This window comes from Amblyomma mixtum, chromosome 3, assembly GCF_055824585.1.
Source record: "Amblyomma mixtum isolate Tamu chromosome 3, ASM5582458v1, whole genome shotgun sequence".
NCBI lineage: Eukaryota > Metazoa > Arthropoda > Arachnida > Ixodida > Ixodidae > Amblyomma > Amblyomma mixtum.
In genome coordinates this window covers 98364418-98390006 of record NC_143014.1, presented here as the reverse complement: position 1 = coordinate 98390006, position 25589 = coordinate 98364418, and the positions used below count along the sequence as shown (strand labels likewise).

General features: G+C 45.6%; 1 protein-coding gene across 5 annotated transcripts in view; it reads right to left on the bottom strand.

Annotated features, from left to right (window-relative positions):
- LOC149351105 (uncharacterized) overlaps positions 1-25589 on the bottom strand; it is a 123701-nt gene that overhangs the window by 55086 nt on the left and 43026 nt on the right. For 3 of the 5 annotated variants that reach the window (XM_089580348.1, XM_089580344.1, XM_089580346.1), the window contains 4 exons: positions 20823-20986; positions 16776-16805; positions 12490-12754; positions 10761-10814 (listed from right to left, as the gene is read on the bottom strand). In XM_089580348.1, the coding sequence (XP_089436474.1) occupies positions 10761-10814; positions 12490-12754; positions 16776-16805; positions 20823-20986 (513 nt within the window). The remainder of the gene's footprint in view (positions 1-10760; positions 10815-12489; positions 12755-16775; positions 16806-20822; positions 20987-25589) is intronic. The other 2 variants (XM_089580345.1, XM_089580347.1) reach the window with 1 other exon arrangement.

The following is a 25589-nucleotide window of genomic DNA, read 5'->3' as shown; positions in this document are numbered from 1 at the left end:
TTTCTTTTGAAGGACTTTTGGGAAACAGATTTCTGAATAATTTCTATGGCCTGTGTATGTTTATTTAGAAGACTGGGAATTAAATATGAAAGCATTTCGGTTCCATAGTTAGTCCTTACGAATGGTACTCTGTAACTGACGTGTCTTAATTTATAAGGCGCTGGGTGAGCAGCCCAGCTTGTGGGAAGGTAATTATGATTTGTAAGCTATTTTATTCTGTAAGTTCTACTAATACCTCTCCTCCGTTATTCCTAGAACCTACTGCCTGATTGCCTGCCAGCAAGAACTTTTTGCCTACCCTGGCAACGGAATTTCCCATCGGTAAAGTGTACTGCATTTTCACTTCCCTAATTTCTGATTCTACAACTTCATAGAACCTTTACATGTGCAACACAACATGTATGTTGTGTTGCACATGTAACAGAGTTTCAGTTTCTCTGTCACATGCATATTGCACAATACAACCAGACAAGCCCCTGAGACTCTTACTGTTCAAAGGCACAGGGCTGAAGCACAGGATACAAATGTGCCCATTGCATTGAAAAAAAAAATTGGGTCCTTAAAATTCAGTTGTTGGTCCCTCTGAATTTTAAGGGCCCTTTTCTTTTTTGGCCCAAATAAGATTTTTACAAGGAATTTTTCTACCAGTGAATGTGCCCACTCTTCTGTATCTTGATGCTCGAAACCATGGTTAGCAAGCGTGAGAAAGATTGCGCACCGAAAAAGCGATAACAAAAAAAAAAAAAAACATACGGGATGATCAGACATTCCAATGCGGCAATCCTCGAAAGTGGTTGGATTTACTCTTGATGATTACTTTGATGCATTTACTCTAAACTGGGTCTTCACCCTTGCTACAGAATTTTTCTGGAGGGTGAAGGTGGCCAATGGTGGGTCGTGGGTCAAGGGTGGTGGTGGGAGGGTGGATATCCCCCTAGCTAGGCGGGTGGGGTGGGGAGGTGGTCGGAAGGTGGTGCTTCTGGAGGCTGACTGGCTTTCCCACCGAGTTTTTAAATTAAATTTCGCTGCTGCATTTTCATTCTGCTGCTGCATGGGCTTTAAATGGGTGGAGGCCCAGTGGAGGGTTGATAGTGGGGGGAACCTCTAGAGGGTACAGTCAGGTGGATAGGTGGGGATAGCGTTTCTGGGGTGTGGCGTGCAGAGGTGAGTCAAGGGTGGCAGGGTGGCAGTGGGTACTCCCACCTAGGGGGGTGTGGTGGAGAGGTGGCTGGTGAGCGCTGCTTCTGGAGAATGGAGGCTTCACTTCAACAGACATCAGATTCATAACGGGAGGGGGGTACAGTAGTACTGCATTTGCAACTAATACAGTCCCAGCCACCAAACAGTAATTAGACAGCTTTAGTATGGCATAGAGTCCATTCATGCTTCCACACATAAAGCTGTTACGTAACAGTGACATATGCTTCGTCGATAGTAGTTTTGATAGACTGCGGTTAGCGCTTCAGCCAAGAAATGCAAAGCAATGCAGAGCATACAGAAAAAAACACAAACTATAATAAAATGCGACGGTCATTTGTGAAAGAAAAAACATGGTACAATGACAACATAATATTTTACTGAAATGTGGTCACATGGTAAAGTACACCGAAAATGGCGAATCAGTTTGTTTTTGCTATTCTCAATGCTAAAATAAAATTATAAACATTTGTTTCTTTGACGTTATTGCACTTGACTCGAACAATATGAAACAAGGTTTTATTTCCACCATAATCTCAGAACACATTTTAGAGAGCTGACACTCCCTCTAAGTTGAAGAGTTACAGATATGGCAGTTAGAAACACATGAGGCAGTGCTGCCACTGTTTGTTGCCGAAGGACCTTGTCTGACACTGCTCGGGAGAAATTGGACAGATACATTCAAGATTACTTGCTAAAACTGAAAAAAGCTGAACGCAGTAACTTCCAATACAAGCTTTATTGAAAAATTTGGAGATTTCTCGGAAACTCTTCGTGCCCTGATGGGTATACAGTCTAAAACTTCTCTGAAAAAAAGAGTCAAAACTGAAGTTCACCACATGCAGCTTATCTAAACATCGAAGCGGGCCGCACCAGTGGTGCCTGTAGTCAGGCAAGAGGCACAGTGCATCTTTGTGGTGGTTTTAAGTTCACCGTTAACTTAGCAATAGTCAGCAAAAGCTCCCCGATTCCAAGGATTGAAGACCTGTTAGCCAATCTGAACAGTGGGGTCAAATTCACTAAGCTTGATGTAAAGGTGCTATGAAACGGTTTTGAAGATTGCCAGTAAATGTCTTCAATGTGTAGAACAAACACTTATGAGCATTCACACTAAATATTAATCCTTTGAATGGTGCTGGTGATTTATTATAAATTTTTAAAAGCCGTGATTTTTAGAATTAGTGGGCCAAGTTTCTTCCACCACCATGCTTAATCAGAACCATGTGCCAAAAGGCATTGCACATGCCCAAGGGGTTTGTGCAGCTACATCAGCAGACAAGTTTTGCAGCTACTGCAGTGTGCCCGTGGCATCATGGACGTCATGGCTGCAGAAAATGGCTAAGACTGGTGGCCTGTCGCACATCATGACATCATCGGTACTTCTGACATACACTCTAGAAAATAGTTCCAAAAACCATCACTATGTTTAAAATTAGTAGGTCAATAGATCACCAAATAGTGATGACTTTTGGAACTATTTTTTAGAGTGTGTATGTCACGAGTATCGGTGATGTCATGGTGAGCGAGAGGCCATCAGACTCAGCCATTCACTGCAGCCATGACTGCCACAATGCCACGGGCACAGTACAGATAGCCGTGGAAGTAGTCTGCTCATGTAGCTGCACGAACCCCTCGGGCCTGCACAAGGTCAATGCATTTCTGCACATGGTTCCAATCTGTCGCTGCCACACCTTTCTGTTGGTGATTCCGAAGTCATTTGCCATGTCTTTTATGTTCGCCTGAGATGAATATGCCTAGCTGTGTCACTGGCTGCAAAGCCAGTGACTGGCGAGGCATTGAACTTGGGCGTGTTATTCCTAAAGACAAGCGTGAGCGACCAGCCGAACACCTGCTGGAAGCAGGCAAACCGAGCGTCAATGCACGACTTATATACTGGCGGGGCACACTCTGTTTATTATTTTTTTCTGACACAATGAAGCGCATTAATTGAGTGGAGAGAGGAGAAGCATAATTTTTAATTGCCAATACCTCCACTGTTAATGAAGCTAGCTAAAAAATTCCTGCAGTGGGATGATGAGAGATGCAATACCTTTCACTCATTCGCTTTCCTTAACCTAGGCAAATATTGTTTCATAATTTCTTTATGGGACGCATATCAGAAAGTCCAGTTGGACCCACAGTTGCAAGAACTAGTCCCAACTAATACGCTAAAAAGTTTCTTCCAATTCATCAGGCCTCTGGCTGGCATAGTGTCATCACCTGCGTTGTGGAGATTTGAACCAACAAATTAAATTATCATTCTGAGGTGGGCCAGGTGCTCAGCGTCTCAGAAATTTTGCATCCCTGCTGCCCTTCGACGTGGCACTCCTGCAGTTTTCTAGCAGTGGCAAGGTGAGAAAAGTTTTTTTTTTTTGCCAAATGACACTGCATTTCAAGCAATTTAGGCTATGCACATTGGCCAGTGTCACGAGAAGGGCGTCGGCTGTTGTGGCGCACTTAGTTTAGCAAGGTTTCACATTGACTCGTACAGGGACAAGACGTTTTCTATGGCTCCCAACAATACATAAAATTCTTTTGAGTGATTTGCTGATGGTGGAGCAAAATGTGGTCAACTTGAAATAACGGGCAAACAGGTCAAAGACAAGCATTCTCGTAGTGATAACACAAGTGAGTACTTTTCAAACTGGGTGGAAAAACGCTAATGCGCAGGACTAAAAGTTTAAAAACCAGGAACTTTTGGGTCGAAAATTCTACCCTCTGCGCTACTGAAAACACGCACTGACCCCGTGAATTTGTTCTCAGTGCACCTAGGAGGCCTTCTATCACTATTGGCAGCTGTGTGCGCGAGTGGGGGGTATGTGTCTGCTTTCTCCACAACGGTTTACCTCGTGCCAAAGTAGTATCGCATCACCACGTGGCGGGAAACTCTGCGGCGCCGTGACGGGTTTTTACCTCTCTCTCTTTCCCCAATAAGTGATGCCCGAATTACACCTTACACATTGATACACCACACATATATACACATCAAACAGTTAGCATACTCACAATTAAGTATGCAAGCATCAGTAAATGTCCTTAAGACACTACACAAAGTCAAAGACCACAATGCATTCACCAGGTCCGCCTCCATCTTGCTTAAACTGAGCGTTTGTGGCCTATAGGTAGCGTGTCTGTTTCCCAATCCAAAGGTCCTGGGTTCAAATCCCACCTAATTAACCCCTAATTACTTTTCACCGCAATTAGTTTACTCTGCATATATAAACGTCCTTAAGACGTCTGCAACCAACCCAAGCACTCTGATGCTAATTTGCGTCTTCTTCACCATGCCAGTTCCGCGTGCTGATGGAGCAACATACATATACAGGAAGCAAGAGCGTGATCGCAGTGGGATGGCTGTGTGGTTGTGATGTCGTGACCCAGTCAATTAGTCCTAATTTTTCTGACGCAACAACCACAATGCTAACACTGGTTTTTCTGTTACAAGGGGCATTTAACGCTAGGCGTAAAAGGGGCACCACGCTGTTTTCCTAAGTACCGATTACTAATCTGGTTAAATGGATTCATCATGTGTTTTAGAGACTAAAGCACAAAGAATTATTGAAATCAGAGAATGCAAACTAAAGTTCATGCACTTAGGAAATAATTCGAGATAAAAAGATCAGACGAACACACGTTTCCCTCACCCACCGGGAGAGGACGGAATGTGTCCTCTCACCACTCACACTTTTCGACGTGTGACATGCTCGTGTAGATCTTCTGAAGCCTACCTTGCATGCACCCATAAGCGATGCTGGCGGTCTGCCACAGCAGAGAGCATAAAATATGCGAGTAAATATTTTTTAATATAAACCCAGGTAATAAATTAGGGGTGCGCAAATTATGCAAGTTGTAAGACAGGGGTTTATTGAAGGCACTGGTACCTCAGAAGCAGGGCGGCAACAGTCCGTGGTCAGCAAAGGTGAGCACACATCACACGCAGCGATGGCAATGCCGCCACTAAACAGAATGTTCATCTTCATCTTCACAACTTCCCCCGGGGAGAAAAGGAGCCAACCTGGCAACTTAGGGTGCAGGCAGGATGGCTGGGTCGTAGAATAGCTTGAGACGCTGGACGTGAACAATCTCGCGTCCACGGCGGCGGCAATCACAAGACGAGATGAGAGGTTCTACTGTGTAATTAACTGGAGATGTGCACTCCAGGACACGGTATGGGCCATGGTACTTGGCAAGAAATTTTGACGACAGGCCCGGAGTATTTGTTGGAATCCAGAGCCACACAAGGGAGCCATTGGGGAAGTGTGGCATTGTTTGACTGAGGTCGTGGCGGGATTTCTCTGTGTACAGGGTGTCAGTCGTGAGAGCACGGGCGATGCGGCGACAATCTTCGGCGTGCCGGGCGGCTTCAGAAAGAGGTGTATACTCGGAAGCGTCAGGTTGGTGTGGGAGAATGGTGTCGATGGTAGCAGAAGGGTGACGGCCGTAAAGGAGAAAGAAAGAAGAGAAGCCAGTAGTGGATTGCATTGTGGTATTGTACGCATAGGTTACATACGAAAGGACAAGATCCCAGTTAGACTGGTTTGAAGAGACATACATAGACAACATGTCACCGAGGGTGCGATTAAAGTGCTCGGTGAGACCGTTGGTTTGCAGATGATATGTGGAGGTGGTGCGATGAATTATACTGCACTTGGTGGGCAGTGCTTTCACAACATCGGACAAGAAGACGTGGCCTCTGTCACTCAGCAATTTGTGAGAGGCGCCGTGACGAAGGATGAATCGGATAAATGGGGAAACTTCTGACGCTGTGGCATCCGGAAGGGCGGCGGTTTCGGCATACCTTGTCAAATGGTCAACCGCGACGATAGCCCAGTAGTTGCTGGATGAAGTGTATGGGAGGGGACCATATAAATCAATGCCGACGCGGTCAAATGGGCATGGCGGGCAAGGTAGCGGCAGCAATTCTCCAGCAGAACGATGAGGAGGTGGCTTGCGACGCTGACAGGTAAGGCATGACTGCACGTATTTGAGGATGAACGTGTACATGCCATGCCAATATCGTAGTCATCTGGGATGCGATGGTAGGTCTTGAACACTCTGACATGACCGCATTCCGGGTCAGCGTGAAAATGGGCGCAGACTACTGAGCGAAGGTGACGGGGAATAACTAGCAACCACTTGCGGCCATCTGAGCTGTAGTTGCGGCGATAAAGGAGGCTATAACGAATTGAGAAATGGGAAGCATGATGGCGAAGTTTTGTAGAGGAAGGAGTGGGTGTAGAAAATGGTGGGCTGAGCGCAGTGAGATTGATGTGCGATGCATCGGCAGTCTCCTCACGGGTTAGAATAGAAGCGATGGGTTGGAAACTGCTGACACATTTGCCACGGCGCAAAGCACTATGGCAGGAAAACGGGTTACAGACCCACAGTACGAAGAGGCCAGCAGAATTAGTCAATACGGTGTAAGGCAGGGGAAGACACTTGGGATGGAGAAAAGTATAGGCTGGCGTGAAAAGGACAGTGTCATGACGGAGAGGGTCACAAGAGAGGTGCACAAGGACGGAAGAGCATGGAGGTAGGTTGATGTCTTCGGCGATGAGGGCTTTAACACATGACAGTGAAGCAGCAACGTCCGGCAGGGATTGGGGCAGAGCAGAGAACCAGACTTAGCGCTAGCACAATCGATGACAGCAGCATAACGAGACAGGAAATCCCAGCCCAAAATAACAGCGTGAGAACAAAATGGCAGGACGACGAACTCGATCGTATATAGGAAGTCCTGAATTAAAACTCGAGCGGTGCAACCTGCTGACGGCTTGATGAGCTGAGCGCTGGCCGTGCGCAGCGAGAGACTGCAATTGGCGTCTTAACTTTCTTCAAGCGGCGACAAAGTTTTGCGCCTATCACTGCAATTGCAGCGCCAGTGTCGACAGGGGCCATGACAGAAATTCCCTCGACCGAAACGTCAGTAAGGTTCACAGGGGACAGCTGAGGTCTTTGGTAGTTTGACGGAGACACAGTTCTTGCCTCAGGAACTGCGGCATCTAGTTTTCCTCTTGAGAATTATTAGGACAATGACGCATTGGAAAAATGGAGCGGCGTCGCGACGAAAGGGAACGGCGGTCGGTGAGCACTGAACGGTCGGGGGAGAAAGAACAAGTCGACGTACGGGGCTCAACAGACGCAGAGTACTGACACGCTGGAGGCCAGTACCCGACAGACGGTGCCAAAACTGGGAGACAGCTACAACAATGGCGGGCTATGTGCCCAGGCAATCCGCAAGTGTAGCAAATAGGCCGGTTAATAGTTGTGCGCCAGGGATCCCGGTCTCATGGAGAGGGTCGCAAATAAGGTGCTGGCGCTTGTACGGGCGCTGACATTGTAGGGTACATAGGCGGCCGAGTTTGTGTGATGACTTCGGCATAAGTCAGTGGACGGGCAACAGGTCTTGGGACGACATTGGCATAATTCAGAGGGGTGGCGACAGGTCTGGGGGCGGCACCAGCGTACGTCAGCAGAGCAGCGACAGGTGATGATGAATGGGCAGACGAGAGCGCCTCAGCAACCTGCTCTCAAATAGCATGTTGGAGAGCCGGGGCCAAATATGGTGGCGACCCTGGAGGGCTAGGCAAAAGAGAAAGCTGACGCGCCACCTCCTCACGTACAAAGTCTTTGACTTGCTGCAGCAGAGAGGAGTCATCAGCTGAAGGTGTCAGTCCGGCAAGTGACTCTGCCTGAGCTGAGTGCTGACAGGTCAGGACCCTCTGCTTATGCAGCTCCTCGAAGCTCTGGCACAGCGTGATGACTTCCGAAATGGTGCGCAAGTCCTGTGCTAGCAGCATTTGAAAGGCGTCATCATCAATACCTTTCAAGATCTGTTTTATCTAGTCAGCTTCCGGCATGCTGATGTTCACTCGGTTGCAGAGGGCGATTACATCTTCTATATAGCTAGGGAAGCTTTCGCCGACCTGCTGCGACCTTTCACGCAAGCGCTGCTTGGCGCGGAGTTGTCTGACAGCTTGGCAACCAAAGACTTCAGAGAACTTCGTCTTGAAGGCCGACCGAGTTCCAACGTCCCCTTCATGGTTGCGATACCATAAGTTGGCGACGCCGGTAAGATAAAAAATGACATTGTTCAGCTTAGTCTTGTCATCCCATTTGTTATACAGGCTCACCCATTCGTAAAATGCGAGCCAATCTTCCACTATATGTTCATCTGTTCTGCTGAAGATAGCCGGGTCCCGCTGGCGAAGGGAGCCGGCACAGATGACAGTCGGTGGGCCTGCTTGCACGGCTTGATGGTTGATGTCCACAGGCATCGCAGGTGTCGGAAGAGTGCGGATACGGAGCTCCAGAGCCGATGTGGTTACACGGTGACTCCACCAAATGTAAGACGGGGGTTTATTGAAGGCACTGGGACCTCAGGAGCAGGCAACAGTCCGTGGTCAGCAAAAAGCGAGTACACAGCACACGCAGCGATGGCAATGCCGCTGCTAAACAGAATGTTCGTCTTCGTCTTTAAGGGGGGACCCTGGTCTTGAAAAAAAAATTTTTATTAATGAAGTCACAGTTATGAAATTTTCAGGCCACATGTATTTTTATGCGCTGATTCTAGACATGCCATTTAATTTCATGTAAAACAATTCCTTGAGCACTTGTGTAATTTTTATGCAAAGATTTTGGGAAAAGTTTTGCAGGAAATTTGCTGTAAGAAACTCGCTGAAATGCATTCCATTGGGTTCTCTTGACACCAAGAAATGCAATAAGGGTAAAATTATCATTCTGACTGTCATAGAACTTAAGTTATAGAGTTTTGAAGTTGTCGCTTCAGAAATGAGAAGAAAAGCGTGTATTCCTGTTTCTGAAGTGGCAGCTTCAGTACCCTATTACTCAAGTTCTATGATAGCCACGATGTCAATTTTACCCTTATTGCATTCCTTGCTGTCAAGAGAACCCAATGGCATGCATTTCAGGAAGTTTTTTGCAGCAAATTTTCTTCAAAACTCTCCGCAAAATACTTGCATAAAAATTGCACAAGTGCTCAAGGAATTGTTTTACATGAAATTAAATGACATATCTAAAATCAGCCCACAAAAATACATGCGGCCTCAAAATTTCATTACTACATCTAGATTAATAAAATTTTCTTTTCAAGACCAGGGTCCCCCCTTAAATGTGATAAAGGCCTAAGATGCATGCACCTTAGAAACGTACATCACTGTCCTTGAAATATATGATGTAGTGGGGTGGTGTAGAACTGTTCCCAATCTGGTCATCATGGACAAGTCAGAGACCACTGACATGGTCACTGAAAAAATGCTTACAGAGCTTCCACATGTCATGGCAGCACAGATGATTGCCTTCGTTTTTAGCACCAGAAAAAATGCTCATTCAGACACCTCAAAGCAGCTCCAGGGAAACAGATGCAACTCATTAGTACTATTTCAGAAGGCACCCGACTAGAAAGCGAATCCGTCAACTGGGCAGTTAAGTTTGTGGGCTTTTCCCAGAAGCATAGAAGCATGGGGACAGCGACTGGCAGCTGCATTCCCTTTTTTGCTGTAGCTGTCTTCATGGCTACCATGACTCATGACGTGTGAGCATTGGGAAAGACACTGAGCGTCCTCAGGAGGGTGGGTTGCAAGGTCGTGATAAAACCGGAGAAAAGCGGCCTAGGTCGTTGTCCCCCATCCCACACTACCTATTCACCGGGAGCCCAGGACGCGTGGTTAGCAAGCCTGGGCGCCACTGCTGAATAGCCCACGCCAACAAGCTAGAGCTGGGTTCCACTTCCTTTCCCAATTTCAGAAAGGACGGCAAGGCCCTTTTCTTTGAACAAAGGGAAGCGATTGGGAAAGGTTGTGGGTTGAAATGCATGTGTTTTGTGTGCAACCCCTCTCGGCTTTCTATGTTTTTGTGTTTGTTTCACTGTAGGTATGTGCATGTAGTTCACTGGAAATGCAGGTGACGAGTGTGACATAGCAATTGGTCAGCTCAGTTTGGAAAACTGTCTGCTATTGGTCACAGAGTGCCTGCCGTCGATTAGTCTACAGACTTTCTCCAAAATTTGAAAACTTGATTTAAGCAGGTGTTTTGGGCGAAAATGGGGGTCTAGTAGGAGGGAGGCAAGGCTGACGGAGGACTCCAGGGACTCTGGCCTAATGTGTAGCAGGAGGCAGATGGCCTAATCCTGCTAGCATTTGACTTCCGACTGTCCACCCAGTTTTTCAGTTTATCTTGTTGATGTCGCACCTGACGACAATGCTGTAAATAAATGTGTAGTCTAAAAAGGAAGGTCTCATCTCTGCATTGCAATGTGTCGCTGAGTCACGAACTTAGAGGTATCATCACCAACCCCACCAACAGCAGAAGGAGGCAAGAGAAGAAAACTTAGGCTACTCTCATTACAGAGAGCAACTACATGGGACCAGTAGTTGTAAGCCACTTGGTTAAAAACAAACGTGTTAATATGGCGGATGGGAAGGTAATGCAGCCAGTCTATCCAAATGATAATGGGACTGCTAAGTGTTCACAATAGTGATATGCAAATTCACTTGTGTTTTCTGGTGCATGCTTGCATGTCCTAGCAGAAAGCGCACCAATACCTTCTATGCTCGGCTCCGATCCCGTGCAATTGACAGCAGTGTTCAGACCAGGACCTGAAAGATATGGAAAAGAGTAAACTTTTTTTCTTCGCGCATTTCTCTTTAAACATAAAAAGCATGGCTGCTTTAAACTAGGCACTCAAGAAACCGCAACACCTCAGTTAAGCTATTTCACCCACAAGCACGATAACCTCTTCTCTGTGCAAATCAACAAGTCAGCAGTGATAACACCACTTCAAATGGTACAAAACAAAAACTAATTTTTAGGACCTAGTTACAGCACAGCCCTCTTGTATCAAACCTAACTACTTTGTTCTTTACATCATGGGGTTTGTATTAAATGGCTGGGTATTCTTTTCACTCACTCACTCTTTTATTCCTGCTTCCATTTCAGCACATGGAGGAGGCTGAGGTAAAAGCTGCTGACTACAGCTTGAAGAATTCTCTGCTCTCTACAGCGAAGCCAACAAAGAAAAACACTAAAGACCATTGGTTTGTTTACTTGGACATCTTGTATAGAAATCACGTTTTCAACTCTACTTCATATAGCCATGCATGTGGAATTGGCACTTGCTTTGTTCTAGCAGTAGAAATGGGAAAACTACCAACTCTCGGAACAGCAAGCTCTAACAATCAAGTGATGGGAGTTCAGGTCTGATAAGAAAGGACACAACCCAAAACAACCAATGATGGGCTTGTTTCTTTCATTTTCTGAGCACATGGCAACACTGGTTCACTCCAAACACTGAAGTCGCTCATCTGAGAGCTGCCCTTGAAGGTGATGACAGTTTTTAATCTTTGCCTGAGTGTTAAGAAAACACCAAAGCCAAAGCATAACTACACAAAGCACACAATAAAACAATCTACAAACGAACACACAAGTATTGTGTACCGTCACTCTTCAACAAAAGCCTCCGAAACTGTATTTCTTGTTTGCTTGCATTTTGAGTTCCCAAGTTGAATAAAACGCATATGTCATATATGCGTTTATTTTAAACTTCGTTATTACATGTATTTTGTTTCAAGTGCCTGTGCCGTATTTTCATGCTTGTATCGCCCCCCCCCCCCCCCCCCTTCCCCCCCCCCATGTAATACCCTCACACGAGGGCCCTTAGGGGTATTGTAAATAAATAAATAAACTCCTAAAATAAAACCTGCACTACCAAGACTGATTGTGCAGTGCAATCACTTCCAGTCATAAGAGTATTCCAGATCTCCTTCAACACTATTTATATGGCCAGGACATGGACGCTTTGTTCAAGCAGCGCAAATTCATTCTGTACCCTTTCTTTCTTGACCTTCCCAAATCTTCATGAGCCATCGATAACTTAAGCTTTTGCCAGAATGAGAGTATGAGTGTCAGCAAAAGCAGTACCAAATGCTGACAGGCAAATGATGGGCAAAGTGCTGTAAAGAAGAGTTTTCTCAAGATGCGTTCACCGCAACAATCACTTGCTAATAGTAGGGATGTGGGAATATTCATAACTTTGAATACGAATTGAATATATTTGTTACTTAGCTGGTATTTGTATTCAATTCGTATTCGAAAATTTTGATATTCATCCACCTCAAAAAATAAAAGAAAAGAAAACAAGGCCACAGCATCACAGCTGTCATTACTCTAGCAAACAATAACAAATAGAAGTACTGAATATTTAACTGAAATGACCTTCCCAGAAGAAAACTGACACTAGTGACCATAAAAATGCGCCAAAGTGGCCTTTCTTACCAGCTGTGGTAAGGGCAAAGGCCACTGCATTATTGACAGTGCGGGAAACTTTGGGGCCAGGCCGGATTTTGTGGCTGCTGTTAACAGGTGGCTCAATGGGCTCGAGGTTTCCACTTCCAGATGGGGCCACATGACAGCTCCGGAAATGGGACATAACACCAGAGCGCCATGCACAGGAGAAACTGCAGAACTTGCAGTGATATGTAGTAACCACGTCCATAAAATCCTCCAAACGCTCCACACGCTCTACACGTCGAACAATATTCTGCAAAGAAATGCAGATGCATAGCATGTCACATAACAGACACCAGGTAGTGAGTGTAAGCATCAATTTGCTTCCAGAAGAAGCTACACTTAAAACAAGAAATAGACAAACTCTCAAAGTCTGATTTTCTGGCAGATCCACTGCAGTGACTCAGTGCCTACAGTGCTTGGCTGCTGAGCACCAGTCAGAAGGCTTGACACAAACCATAGCAGCCACATACATCAATGGAGGCGAAATGCAAAAACACTTGTGTACCAAGATTTTGGTTCATTTAAAACCTAGAAGGTTGAAATCACATATTCTGGGGACCTCCACAATGGCATGACTTATAGGCCACAATGTTGTTTTGGCACATAAAAATTCATTACCAATAATTAACAACAGTTTTTGTTAGCATAGCCCAGTGAAATGCCCAATGTACAACACTGAAAACTTGTCAAACACCTGTAGCAGAACGTGGTTGTAGCACAATGGAACACTGGGGTACGTAGGCCTGTAATGCTCCTGAGGTGCAAGCTCAGCGTCCTCAAGCAAGCTCAGGCAAGTTCCAAGCTTCCTGGTCCCATCAAGTTTCACTTTATGATTTTGCCAAACTTGGTTAAGTTGAGAAAAACACCAGTTTTGGTTAAGTTCAGAAAACCCCAGTTTACCCAGCTTGCAGCCAGTCAGCGAAACAAGCTGGTGACCAGCACCTTTCTTGGCATCCAAATTATGCGTGGACTACCTTACTGGAGGAATGCATGCACACAGCGCCATGACATGTAGCTTGCAATGCCGTTTGAGCTCTGGCCTCTAATTTGTAATCAAAGCTCTTGTCAGTCACACATGAAGTCACTCACGTGCCTGCTGATAACCCATAGTAGTAGACTTCTCTGATCACTGATGCAACTGGCTGCAGTCACTTTGAAGCAGCTTTTGAAGCAGCTTTTGAAGCAGCTTTTGAAGCAACCAAAAGTGCTTTCTGGCGTAGAAAAGTGAGAGTTTGTGCAAATTTTTTCTGGATTGTTCATCGGCAAGACTTGTGTATGGCGAAAAGTTAAGCACCACCGCATGCTACCTTTTGCAGTTCCCAGTAACTAAGTTCAAAAAAAAAACTGACACGTAAAAAAGAAAAAGCATCGAGTTATTAGGAAATTTTAGCGCAGTGGAATCAGTTACCATGATCTGTTTCCACGGGAACCCAGCTGCACCTGCACAATGGCAGGTGTGCACTCCTCTGGGCCATCTATGCATGTACAGACAGCTCCCCGCAGAAGCGATTCACAGTAGCGCAATGCGGATCACGCTATGCTTAAACTGTATTTTTGGAATGTTATCCAACAGGTAGAAACACAATCTCACAACAAGTGGACAGAATGCAGTGGCTACATGAAGCACGCACCACCTCCACATCCAGTCCAATCACATTCTCAAAAGTTTCAATTTCAGCATTGCTTCATATGGCTTCATGTACATTGTTCATGCTCAGCATGATGCCACATGCGAGGCGAAGAAGCTACAGTGCAAAACTGAAGTTCCGCGCCAATGAATATGCGCTGCAGAATGGGAACTGGGCAGCAGAGACAGTTCGACATGAGTGGAAAAACTCTCCAGGACGGGTGCATGCCAGCAAGAATGCACCGGTCAATAAGCCAACAAAAAAGGAAGGCCTTGGGAAGAATTAAGGCACGCTTGTTGAAGCTCGAGGATTGTCTGCTGCGGCACGTGTGTATTTTTGTCACATTCACCGAAGAAGCGATCCTCAGTGCATTTTTATAATGCTTACTGAATGAACAGGCGTGCCTTTTACACCGGTGAGATTTATTTATAGGCCGGAAAATATGGCATCTGTGCATATATATATATATATACCACAACAAGGAAAGAATAAGGACGTGTTTCTTTACTGTATCATTGATCACTGAGGTATTAGTAGTCTTAAAATTTTTCAGCGCGAAAGATATCTTCAAAGAAAGTAGGAGAAAAGACAACCACATGCCACTGGAAAGATCCTAACCATTGACCTCTGCATGTCACATAACGTGCTCTACCTCAACCAACTGAGCTACTGCAGTGACTGCAACCCCTTCCCCCCTCCCCTTCCCAAACCCCCTCTAAACCATATACCTATAAACCAGATGTTTTAGGAAATAGTAATTTTTTTAAAAAAGACATGAAACAAATGTCACTGCAGGCGGTCTGCACGGGTAGACTGTGCAGAAAGGGAGATGTTCTGTCTGTGTTTGAAAGCAATTAAGAACAATTAGGTAATACTTATCAGCTTTAAAATGCTACTATTATCGCCGTGATGTGCTATGTTTTCAGCGTGCAGCATCTTGGCGCGCTGCCAAGGTCTGCTCTGCGGACCGCTAAAAACTGAGGAATGCGCTAAGAAAAGCTAACGCTTAAAAAAAAAAAGTTGATTATCAAAGCCAAGCAAGGGGAGGGTTCATTATGCCAGTATGTTCATTACGCAAGTAAATACGGTACACATGAATCGAGATATTCGTGATAAGCCACTATACCATAAATGGGCACCAAATGCATGAGGTTTAATGCGAGTTGAATCTGGAATTTCGTGCGACTACACCCTAAGCGACACTACCATTTCACCCCTATATGCCTAGCGTCCTACATGCAGCGAGACACCACTTTTTTTTGCACAGTAACCCTAAAAGTTTGTGTAAAAGTTGCACTTGCTAGCATAGGTTCAAGACAGTCAAAACTTTTCCTGTGCAAGGGTTGTGTTGTGTGCATTCAGTTTTGTGCGTTGTGTGCATTTGAATGATCCACCAGTCTACTCTGGACACCATTTTTGAAATTCCACCCCATCAACTACATCGGAATTCTGCAAGAAAAACAAATAATTATTGCACATTGTCATAAGGAAACCACTGCGTGTGATGAGAAATAAGATTTTAAAGTAGATATCAAATGGTTGAACCTTTACCACACGTAACGGGTAGTGAATCTACCAAGTATCCTGCATTGAAGGACAGCTCAAAAGTTGGTGTTGACAAAAATAGTTCTTTGTTTAAAAAAAATAATTTTTGAATTTCAAATTCAACATTATATTTAAGTAAGTACAGCTTATTAAAGCGGTACTGTATATACTAGCAGCAATTATAATGCGAGCTCGAACTCTTCATGTCAACCATAGCAGCAGGCTCAAAAAAAAATTGTAAACAGCATGCAAACACATATTTCAGAGGCAACACTTCAAAACTACACTCAACCCAAACAAGAGCAGCAAAGAGGTCTCTGGCACATAAGCACACATATCCTTCCCGACGCAGTGGCAACCACTATGCCATTGCATCGTGCTTCCGAGGGCTGCTTCATGTTTCATCTTGCCAAGTACTACACGTTCACCCTTTATTTCTCTTTCTTACTCCATTCAGCTTTTTCATTGACTCTCCTTCCTCAACAGCCCATGCTGCATTCTGTTGCCCATCCTTTATTTCCATCTTCATCATCATGCCTTACTACGCCAACTGCAGGACAAAGGCCTCTCCCATGTCTCTCCAATTAACCCTGTCCTTGGCCAGCTGCGGCCACCATATCCCAAAAAACTTCTTAATCTCATCCACCCACCTGACTTTCTGCCGTCCCCTGCTACGCTTGCCTTCTCTTGGCACTCCACTCCACCCAGCAAACCAAAAACCTCTCAGAGACGTCTAGCTAGACGTCTCCGAGAGGTTTTTGGTTTGCTGGGCATTACCGTTAAGGACCAGTGGTTATGTTGTCCTCGCACTACATGCCCTGCCCAAGCCCATTTCTTCTTCTTGATTTCGACTAGGATGTCATTAACCCGCGTTTGTTCCCTCACCCACTCCGCCCGCTTCTGGTCCATTAACATTACACCTATCATTTTTCTTCATAGCTCCTCTGTTTTTTGCCCGTGTATACCATGCGCTTTGCCCCTAGGACCCCAAGGTCATCGAAGTTTGCTTCCCCTTGCAGTTAATAAGGTTGGTGATTGAGGTCGCCATAGTTTTCTCAAAGAGCGGTGAAAAAAAAAAAAGTTACAATATATTCGTACCTTGGTTCCAAATGTAACGTGAGATGCATTCTAAAGCAGATGATTAAAGAAAAAGAGAAAAGAGACGCATTACATTTGTGCAGATGTGGTATACTTTGTAACAAAATTCAATATCCCAGTATATTTAGGTGCCAGTATTACCGCGAACTGCCATGTATCAGTTGACGTTTGTTTCAAAACGTCTTAAAGTGGGGGGAGGGTTGATCTATACGCGGATTTGACCTATCTGCAAGGTTTAAGGTAGTTTCAGCCGAGCCACAGGTAGTACGTGCCTTGTGCCAGTGCGTGTTCCTGGCAGGATGCATGCATGTGTCAAACAAAAAAAAAAGATTGTTAATTTGTGCGCAAAAAGCTTTCGCGATGAAAATTCGAATTGCACACAGTTTACCTGGCTCACTTACGCTGCCCATCTCTTTCCCTGATGAATGGTAGACAGTGCGACAGAAAGGTAACCTCCGAAACGTGCATCGCACCGGATACCAAATTACAGGACCATTAGTGGTTCAGTTTGCCCCTAGTCAGCAAGCCACAAGAAAGTATGAAAGGCAGGATAGTGTGCAGTTATTGCCTTTGACATCCATTTGCCTCCAACCGCTCGCCTTGCGATCGGATCATTACACACTTTTTGCTTTGAACTCTGTGTGTCACGATGCCATTCCGTGGAGAGTGGGATGGGGGCAGGTACGCATCGACTTATATGCCACAATATAAGGCACTTATCTCAGTGCGAGTGCCCATTACCTGCCGTTCATGTAGAAAATAGACAATGCCGACCTATGCTCACCTCATAACCCTATATGCACTAAAGCACTCCTCACACGTTATTTAATGCTGCAAGACATGCACCTCACCATTCCTGTGCTTTTGCAAATTTTCAAAGCTCTAAGTCACTATTTCATGCACAGTGCCAAAAAATATAAAATAAAAAAGTGAGACATTTCTGGTCTCACTACAGTAGACTTTTAACCCTTTCGCTGTCACGGACGTACCGGTACGTTTTCGCGCTTCGCCCGCACAGTGTCACCGACGTACCGGTACGTTCTCTATCGTGCGTTCAAAATTTCGCGCTTCAGCGCAAAGCTGGCGCTCTTGGACTAATCGCGCCATCTGTTGAATCTTTCTACAAGTTCGTATTTTCGCCCGTCACTCTTTTGGTACGTGTATTGAAGAGTACAGAGCGACTGCCACCCCACCTCTCTCTCTTTGCTGAGTGGCGGGGTCGCTCCGCGTTCGCCGGATCATGACGCGCGCGCGTGTGGTTATGGGTTCAAGGGTTGTTCTGCCATCTGCCGCTGTTCTGCAGGTTTTTATTTTTCTTCTCTCGGCGTGTGAGCTACGGCGCTTCAAGTTCACGGGCACGCGCCGTTGAGAGTCAAAGAGACCGACACATGATCCGATCGCTGCTTTCGCTCTCTCGTCGCACCCTCACTTGCGACTGCCAGCAGCAAACGTAAAGCACCTCTAACTTTGTTTTACCCTTTTTCCATCTCCTTCTCTCATCTTTATTGCACAGCGTCCCGTTTCTCTCCGTTTTGCGGGCCACTGAAAGCGCACTCTCGCTGCGCGCGGTTACTTTCGGTTATGGCTGACCGCGCGGGGCCTTCCTCCGCGCATTGGAGCGGTGGCTCCTCAGATTCTGATTACGAGCCGAGCTCGGATTCGGACTCAGACAGCGTCTCATCCGAGGAAGAGGCGAGTTCCGCATCATCGGATTCTGATGATGAAACGGCGGGACCATCATCCCGGAAACGTGCGCGGCAAACAGAAACTATGTGGAAGAAAGGCGATTTCTCACCGACGATGTTTTCTTTCGACGCGTCACGTTCCGGACCGTCCGCGAGCGCAACTCTTCAACCAGATGCTCAAGAAGGTGATTATTTCAAACTGTTTTTTGATGAGCAAATTGTTTCACACATCGTGAGTGAAACGAATCGGTTCGCGCGAGTGAAGACAAGCGCACAAGGAGTTGCACGCACGTCGCGGCTGAGAGCTTGGGTGGAGACGGATGTAGCAGAGATGTACTGTTTCCTTGCAGTCGTTCTGCTGATGGGCCTGATAAAAAAGAATGCCTTGCAAGATTACTGGAGCAAGAACCCGATGTTGCACACCCCATTTTTTGCTACCGTTTTTTCGTTGAACCGCTTTCTACTCCTCCTGCGGCTCCTCCATCTGAGCGACTCCACAGATATCACAGATCGGCTGAGAACAGTGCGGCCATTTATGGAAGCAATTCAGAGCAAGCTGAGTAGCCTACTGATTCCACACCAAGACCTGTGCATAGACGAGTATATGATGCCATGGAAAGGGTGGCTGTCATTTCGGCAATACATTCCGTCGAAGAGGCACCGCTTTGGTGTCAAGTTCTTTGTTCTGTGCGATGTCAAAACCGGCTACATACTGAAATTCGTTGTGTACACTGGAGCAACGACAAACATGACCATGGTCAAGGAATTGGGATTTTCTGGCTCTATCGTTCTAGAGCTTCTTCAAGACTACATTGGAAAAGGACATTCGCTATTTGTGGACAACTGGTACAGCAGTCCAGCACTATTCAACTGCCTTCAAGACAAAAAAACCAACGCATGTGGAACTATTCGATCCAACAGGAAGGGGCTTCCAAATTTTTCCAAAAAGATGAAGAAAGGGGAATTGGAGTCATACCATACCAACAAGCTTCTTGCGCTCAAATGGCACGATAAGAGAGATGTGCATGTCCTGACGTCCATGCACGATGCACGTCTGGAAGATACAGGGAAGGCGGACAGGGTAACAGGCGAAAACAAGAGAAAGCCCGCATGCGTACTCGAGTACAATGCGAAGATGGGACTAGTCGACAAGACAGAAATGATGATGAGTTTTGCAGAAAGTATCAGGAAGAGCCTCAAGTGGTACAAGAAGTTTTTTTTTCATATCATGGACATGTGCCTTCTAAATGCTTTCATCCTGTGGCGGGAAAATGGTGGACGAAAAACATTCAGTGAATTTCGCTTGAATGTCGTGTATCAGCTGATACAAGAGTTTCATAGTGCTAGGAAGAGTGGTGGAAAACGGAGCGGCGATGACCCGACGAGGCTCACGGCACGACATTTTCCGCAGATGGTTCCTCCAAGCGAAGCCAAAGGGAGCCGCACCCAACGGAGGTGTCACGTGTGTGCAAACACTCTCCGAGGGCCAAAGAAAAGGAAAGACACCCGTGTTATGTGCGCTGAGTGCGACAAAGGCTTGTGCCTGGACCCATGTTTCAAGATCTACCACACTCTCAAAAAACATTCAGCAGTGTTTTTTTTTTCATGTTATCCTCATTTATCTATTTATAGTCAGGCTGATGATGATGATGACGATGATGTTTACTAACAACTGCAGAACACTGAAATGTGCATATTCCATTGACTATATTACTTGTACACCAATCATGATCAAAAATAAATCGCTATGCTCATTCCCTGATATGCTCATTCCCTGAAACCAAGCCGACACTGGGGGTGCGTCACGGGCAAAAACACCCGACAGCGAAAGGGTTAATCATTCAAACTAACTTAACTCAAACTGCCAGTTTATTCAAACTGATGTTTCGGTTCTGTAAATGTCAAGCATAATAAAAAGGGTCTCATTAATTCAAACGCAGAATTTGAACAAATTTTCAGTATCCTCACAAGTCTGAATTCTTGAGATCCGATTATACAGATGCCCCAAAAGTAAAACGAAGCATGCGAGAGGAGAAAAGCTTGCCCCGTGGTGTGCTCCAGCAGTGGATGCACACACACACAGCGAAGGCACGCATGGCACGTCCGGCTGACCAGTGCTGTACTTCTGATGCTTGCCTGACCAGCGGCCTGGCCAGCCAGTGCAATTTTTCAGCAGAAGCGTGCTACTTTTTACTCTTGTGGCAGAGGTTTATGCGTGTACATGCTTTGAGGCAGTTTACAGTTCTTAAAATGTGCAAAAAAAAAGAACTGAAGAAATTCTTTTCTTTTTTTAACCTACTAAATACCACCCAGCATATGAAAATATGGTCACTCTACCCAACACAAGAAACATCAGGCTCACAGGCGTTGGTAGCTCATCGGCATCCGACTCATCACCATCAGGGGTGACAATGGCAACAGCAGTGCCAGTGTTTGTTTGCACCACATCCTCAAGAGATGTGCTGTTCTCATCAACAGCTTCCTTGCCCACTTGGAGGTACATCTGAAGTGGTAGTTGGTCCCCATCTGTAAAAAAAAGGGACCACAACATATGAAGGAACAAAAAAAACAATACAGTCTCATTATTTCAAATTTCAAAGAACCACATATTTTTGTTTGAATTACCAGAATTCCACCTTAAAAGGACTGAAATTATTTTCATGGTCATATTCTAGTGCAACAGATCTGTAGAGGTGGTTTTGCAAGTACAATAGACTCATGATAATTCAAACTCTGATAATTTGAACTTTCAGTTAATTCAAACAAATTTTAAAATTTGATTGGTTGGCTATATTTTTAATGCAATTAAGAGCCGATTAATTCGTACCGCAGATTCTCTTATATTTGCTTAATTCGAACTTTTTGGCTTGTTCCAACGCTCCTGGTGCACGAAAAAGCGGCGGCCAAGGTTGGATGCCTGAAGTTTGTGGCGCCGTGTGAGCTGAAAATTCAGTCCCTCCAACCGGTTAACTCAGATATGGTCAGAGGGGGGCCGTGTTGATCGGAGTCACCACATCACCATATAGTTTTCTGAGCTTTGCTACCACCCCGCAATGATATCAGCTATTGGCCATGCATTCAGTTAGCTGCAAGCCGGTTTGGTTGCTGATTGGCGTGTGACTTTAAATTTCATTTTTAGGTGTCGTGCTGTTCCAGTGCAAATGTGCGCTTTCCATGGTGGTCATGTGTGCCAAAAATGCACAGGCATCATGAGCTGCTCATTGTGAGCAGGGCTCCACCGCTGCTGTGCCACGCCTGTGAAGGAGGCCGCAGAAGGCCTTACTACTAGGCAGCAGCTCTGCTTTGATATTCCCAACAGTGGGCATGCAGTACACCATGACAAAATTACAAAAAATCGTCACTGCCATGCAGTTTGCACTAAAAAATAGACGACCACTGCTTATCTTTCAGTGATGCTATAAAATTCTATCTGGAGCAATTTCTGGAGCATGTAGTTTTTAGTTACCAAATCTCTTAGGTTGGCAAACAATGCTGGAAAAGTTTGAGTGTGATGTAAAGATGTGCTACACCATTAAGTCTGTCATTATTGGCACAGAGTTGCACCTGAGATGTCTTCAGTTCTGTTTTATACAATATAATTGAAGACAGCCACCTTTGTGAAATATGTCCTACACTTTTTAATTGAGCACAAACTTTGCATAACTCGCAGGCGAAATAGCTCAAATGTGCTGATGTACGGCTCTTCCGTTTTCTTTATTACTTTTTAAATCTGCTCCACATAAAGACCTCTCTGGTTATTTAATAATGTCAGCCAGTTCTGTCATGTTTTCTTTCGCACTTGTGCTTTCCTCAGTCGAAAGCAATAAGACTCTTCGCCTCCATATCCTTGTGAGCCACGCCAGTCATGATCAGTCCCTCTGATCTTTGAAGCATAGCACTAACCCTGCACTATGTATATTGCTTCATTATTTTTAACAAATGACGGAGTGCCAGGGCCGCCATGCTGCATAATAAGAATGAATGGCGAAGTGCAAATGTCGCAACTCCATGCAGTTGTGCCCATTGTTAACGAACACTGACCTAGTACGAATGAGATCGATGCGGCAGTAAAATGCGCATATGGCTGTGGCACCCAGTTTCGGATAGATCGAACATCCTAGACAGGGTTTTTGGTTGCAACGAAGACGCAAAGGCCAGAAGCCCGCATGAAACGTGCCACACAGCCGTGATGAACCAACTCGCGTAATAAGCCCACTTTTTTCCAGAAAAGTCGACATCAGTTTGGGGGGAAGGCTCATTATGCGGGAAAAAAAAGTTTCAACAGATTTTTTTGGGAGGTTCGAAATTTCATATATGTCCATCTGCCCTTCCGTCACCAACAAACGCATGTGGTCAAACGTGTTCGTGTAGCTGGTGTTTAGCGATCCAACAATTTAGTAGTAGTCAGCGGCGCCGGCCAATCGTGGCTAGATATAAAGAGAACATGCTGAACACCGGCCCTGAAGGTCAGGTGTGCGTTTTTTACGCAAGGTTAAAAAAACACAGAGGATGTCCCGAGTGTGAAATGCGAATGTTTAAGCCTTAGCTCAGAGAACACAACGTCTTAGCGCTCTGCCAAGTTCACCAAGCGCGCAGAGCACACCGCGCACCCCCCACACATTCCTCTGGCAGGAGCTCTCCTCAAAAGATAAAAAACCCGCTGTGATTCCATGATGTTATTGGTGGGCAGCATCTTGGTGCGCTGCCAAGGTCTGAGCTACGGATGCCGCGAAAACTGAGGTTTGGTTTGGTTTATGGGGTTTAATGTCCCAAAGCGACTAAGGCTATGAGAGACGCCGTAGTGGAGGGCTCCGGAAATTTCGACCACCTGGGGTTCTTTAACGTGCACTGACATCGCACAGTACACGGGCCTCTAGAATTTCTCCTTCAAAGAAATTCAACCGCCGCGGCTGGGATCGAAACCGCATCTTTCGGGTCAGCAGCTGAGCACCATAACCACTGAGCCACCACGGCGGCCTTCGAAAACTGAGGAGCCCGCTACAAAAAGCTAGAGGTTAAAAAAAAAAAAAAGTTAATTCTGGACAGCAAAAGTGAGAGGGGGGGGGGGGGGGGGGCATGTTCATTATCAAGTATACATGACCATCCAAAATTTTCCGCGCACAATGTGAAAATGATGGACGATACACATATGCGAAGGAAAGCAGGAAAAATCCACGCACGACCTGCATTATCCTGTCTCGCACACACAAAAACATGATTTCTATTGCCAAACGCAAAAAACTTTTGAGAGGCCGCGGCGGCTCGAAAGGGTAGAGGCGATGAGGTTCCAACAAGACAAAAATTTGTCTCACCGCAGCACTCAGTCGCTTACATGTGAAATCACCTTTAGGTGTGACTCTCGCGAGACAGATGCAAAGTGAACCGACGCACACTAAGGCGTTTTCAATTCTTTTGTCCTTTCCTATGTTCGATGGCTCTGCGGCCAAGTTTGTTTTAACGACCAGTGTTGAGACGGCTGTATGCCCGTGCTATAGCAGGACACAACTTAAAAAAAAAATAGCGGTTAGTAACACTGGGACATGATCTGTGGCACCCTGCATTACTCCACTGACTAACCACAACAGTATCCAAAATCAGTTTTAAATAGGCATGTGCAAATAGTGGCTTTTTCACATCACATCACTTTATTTTCCTTAAAGACCCCTTGCGGGGTGTTACATAAGGGGTGGGTTTTTATGAAGTACAGGTGTTCAATGCAGTCATGAATGTTACAGGGCAGGTGATGGCAGCGATATCGTGGGGAAGGCCGTTCCAGTCAGCTGCTACTCGGCAAAAAAATGAATTAGAGAAAACAGTAGTACGGGCACGTGGGCGCAAAACTTGAAGAGGATGACTGGTGTGATGGGATCTGCGCGGCGGGGGTGCGCAGATGTAGGGTTCTTGTCTGAGTGGCGAATAAAAAAAACTTGTGAAATAAGACGAGACTGGCAGTGTGACGGCGAACAGAAAGATTAGATAGACCGGATTGCAATTTTAGAGATGATATGCTAACGTCGTATGAATACGAGGAATGAATGAATCTGGTGGCTCTGTTCTGCACAGCTTCAAGGGCGTTTGTTAGATATGATTGGTGAGGGTTCCAGATGGTCGATGCGAATTCCAGATTAGTTCTGATGAGTGAAATGTATGCTTGTAGTCTTACATGTTGAGGGGCATCCCGCAGGTGACGTTTCAAGAAACCAAGTGTTTTATTAGCTGATGATATCAGGTTAGTCATATGCAGATGCCAGGATAAATCATTAGAAATGGTGATACCTAAGTACTTGTACGACTGGACGAGGTCGACAGAGGAGTTAGAAATTGTGTACTAACTCCTCTGTCGTTTTCTTATTTGCTTTGAAGCAAATTATAAGCAAATAGTAATTTTCTTCGAATAATTTTGAAGCGATTTCGAATACTTCTGGCACACAAAGAAACTCGAACAACACATTAGGCATTTTCATAATCATGTATTTTTTGAACACATAAGGCCATTACATGAAAAAAAACGCAGAATGCACTGAAGCTTTGTCAAACAACTCCTTGAAGCTGTGTCAACATCTGCAAAAATGGCCATTGGAAATTGACGGAGTTGACCTACATGTGGAGCCAATGTATTTGTAGGGCGAGAGATCCAATTGAGACCCCCAAATGCTGGTCTTGTGATTGCGTCCTTGCGCAGCTATTTCTTTTAAGTGATGACTCCATGGATATCAGCTAGGCTTATGCATCGTGCGCCCAACACCACCCAGGACAGGCGTAGGAAGGAGCGACCCATCTCCATGTGCGTCATGCAAGCTCCCCTTAGTGGTTGTGCCGTTTCTCTTGTCTAGTGTATTTCATGTGGAGAAGAGAGGCTGCAGCACCTGCAGTCAGCTCAGACACATTCCGCGGAAGTTAGGGGAGCTGCACGTCCTATGAAGAGAGAGATTTAGCACAGCGTGGTCAGCGGCTGCTACTGCATTCAGCTGCAGCAGGGAGCTACTGCATATGCACAAGTTACCCTGAGGACACCACAAGATGACCAGCTGTTTGCACGCCTGCCCCGTCGGGACCAGTCAGTGCGTGCAGACTGGCAGATAGCGCCATGCTAAATCTCTCTATTGACGCACGACGCCGTGCCGGTTAT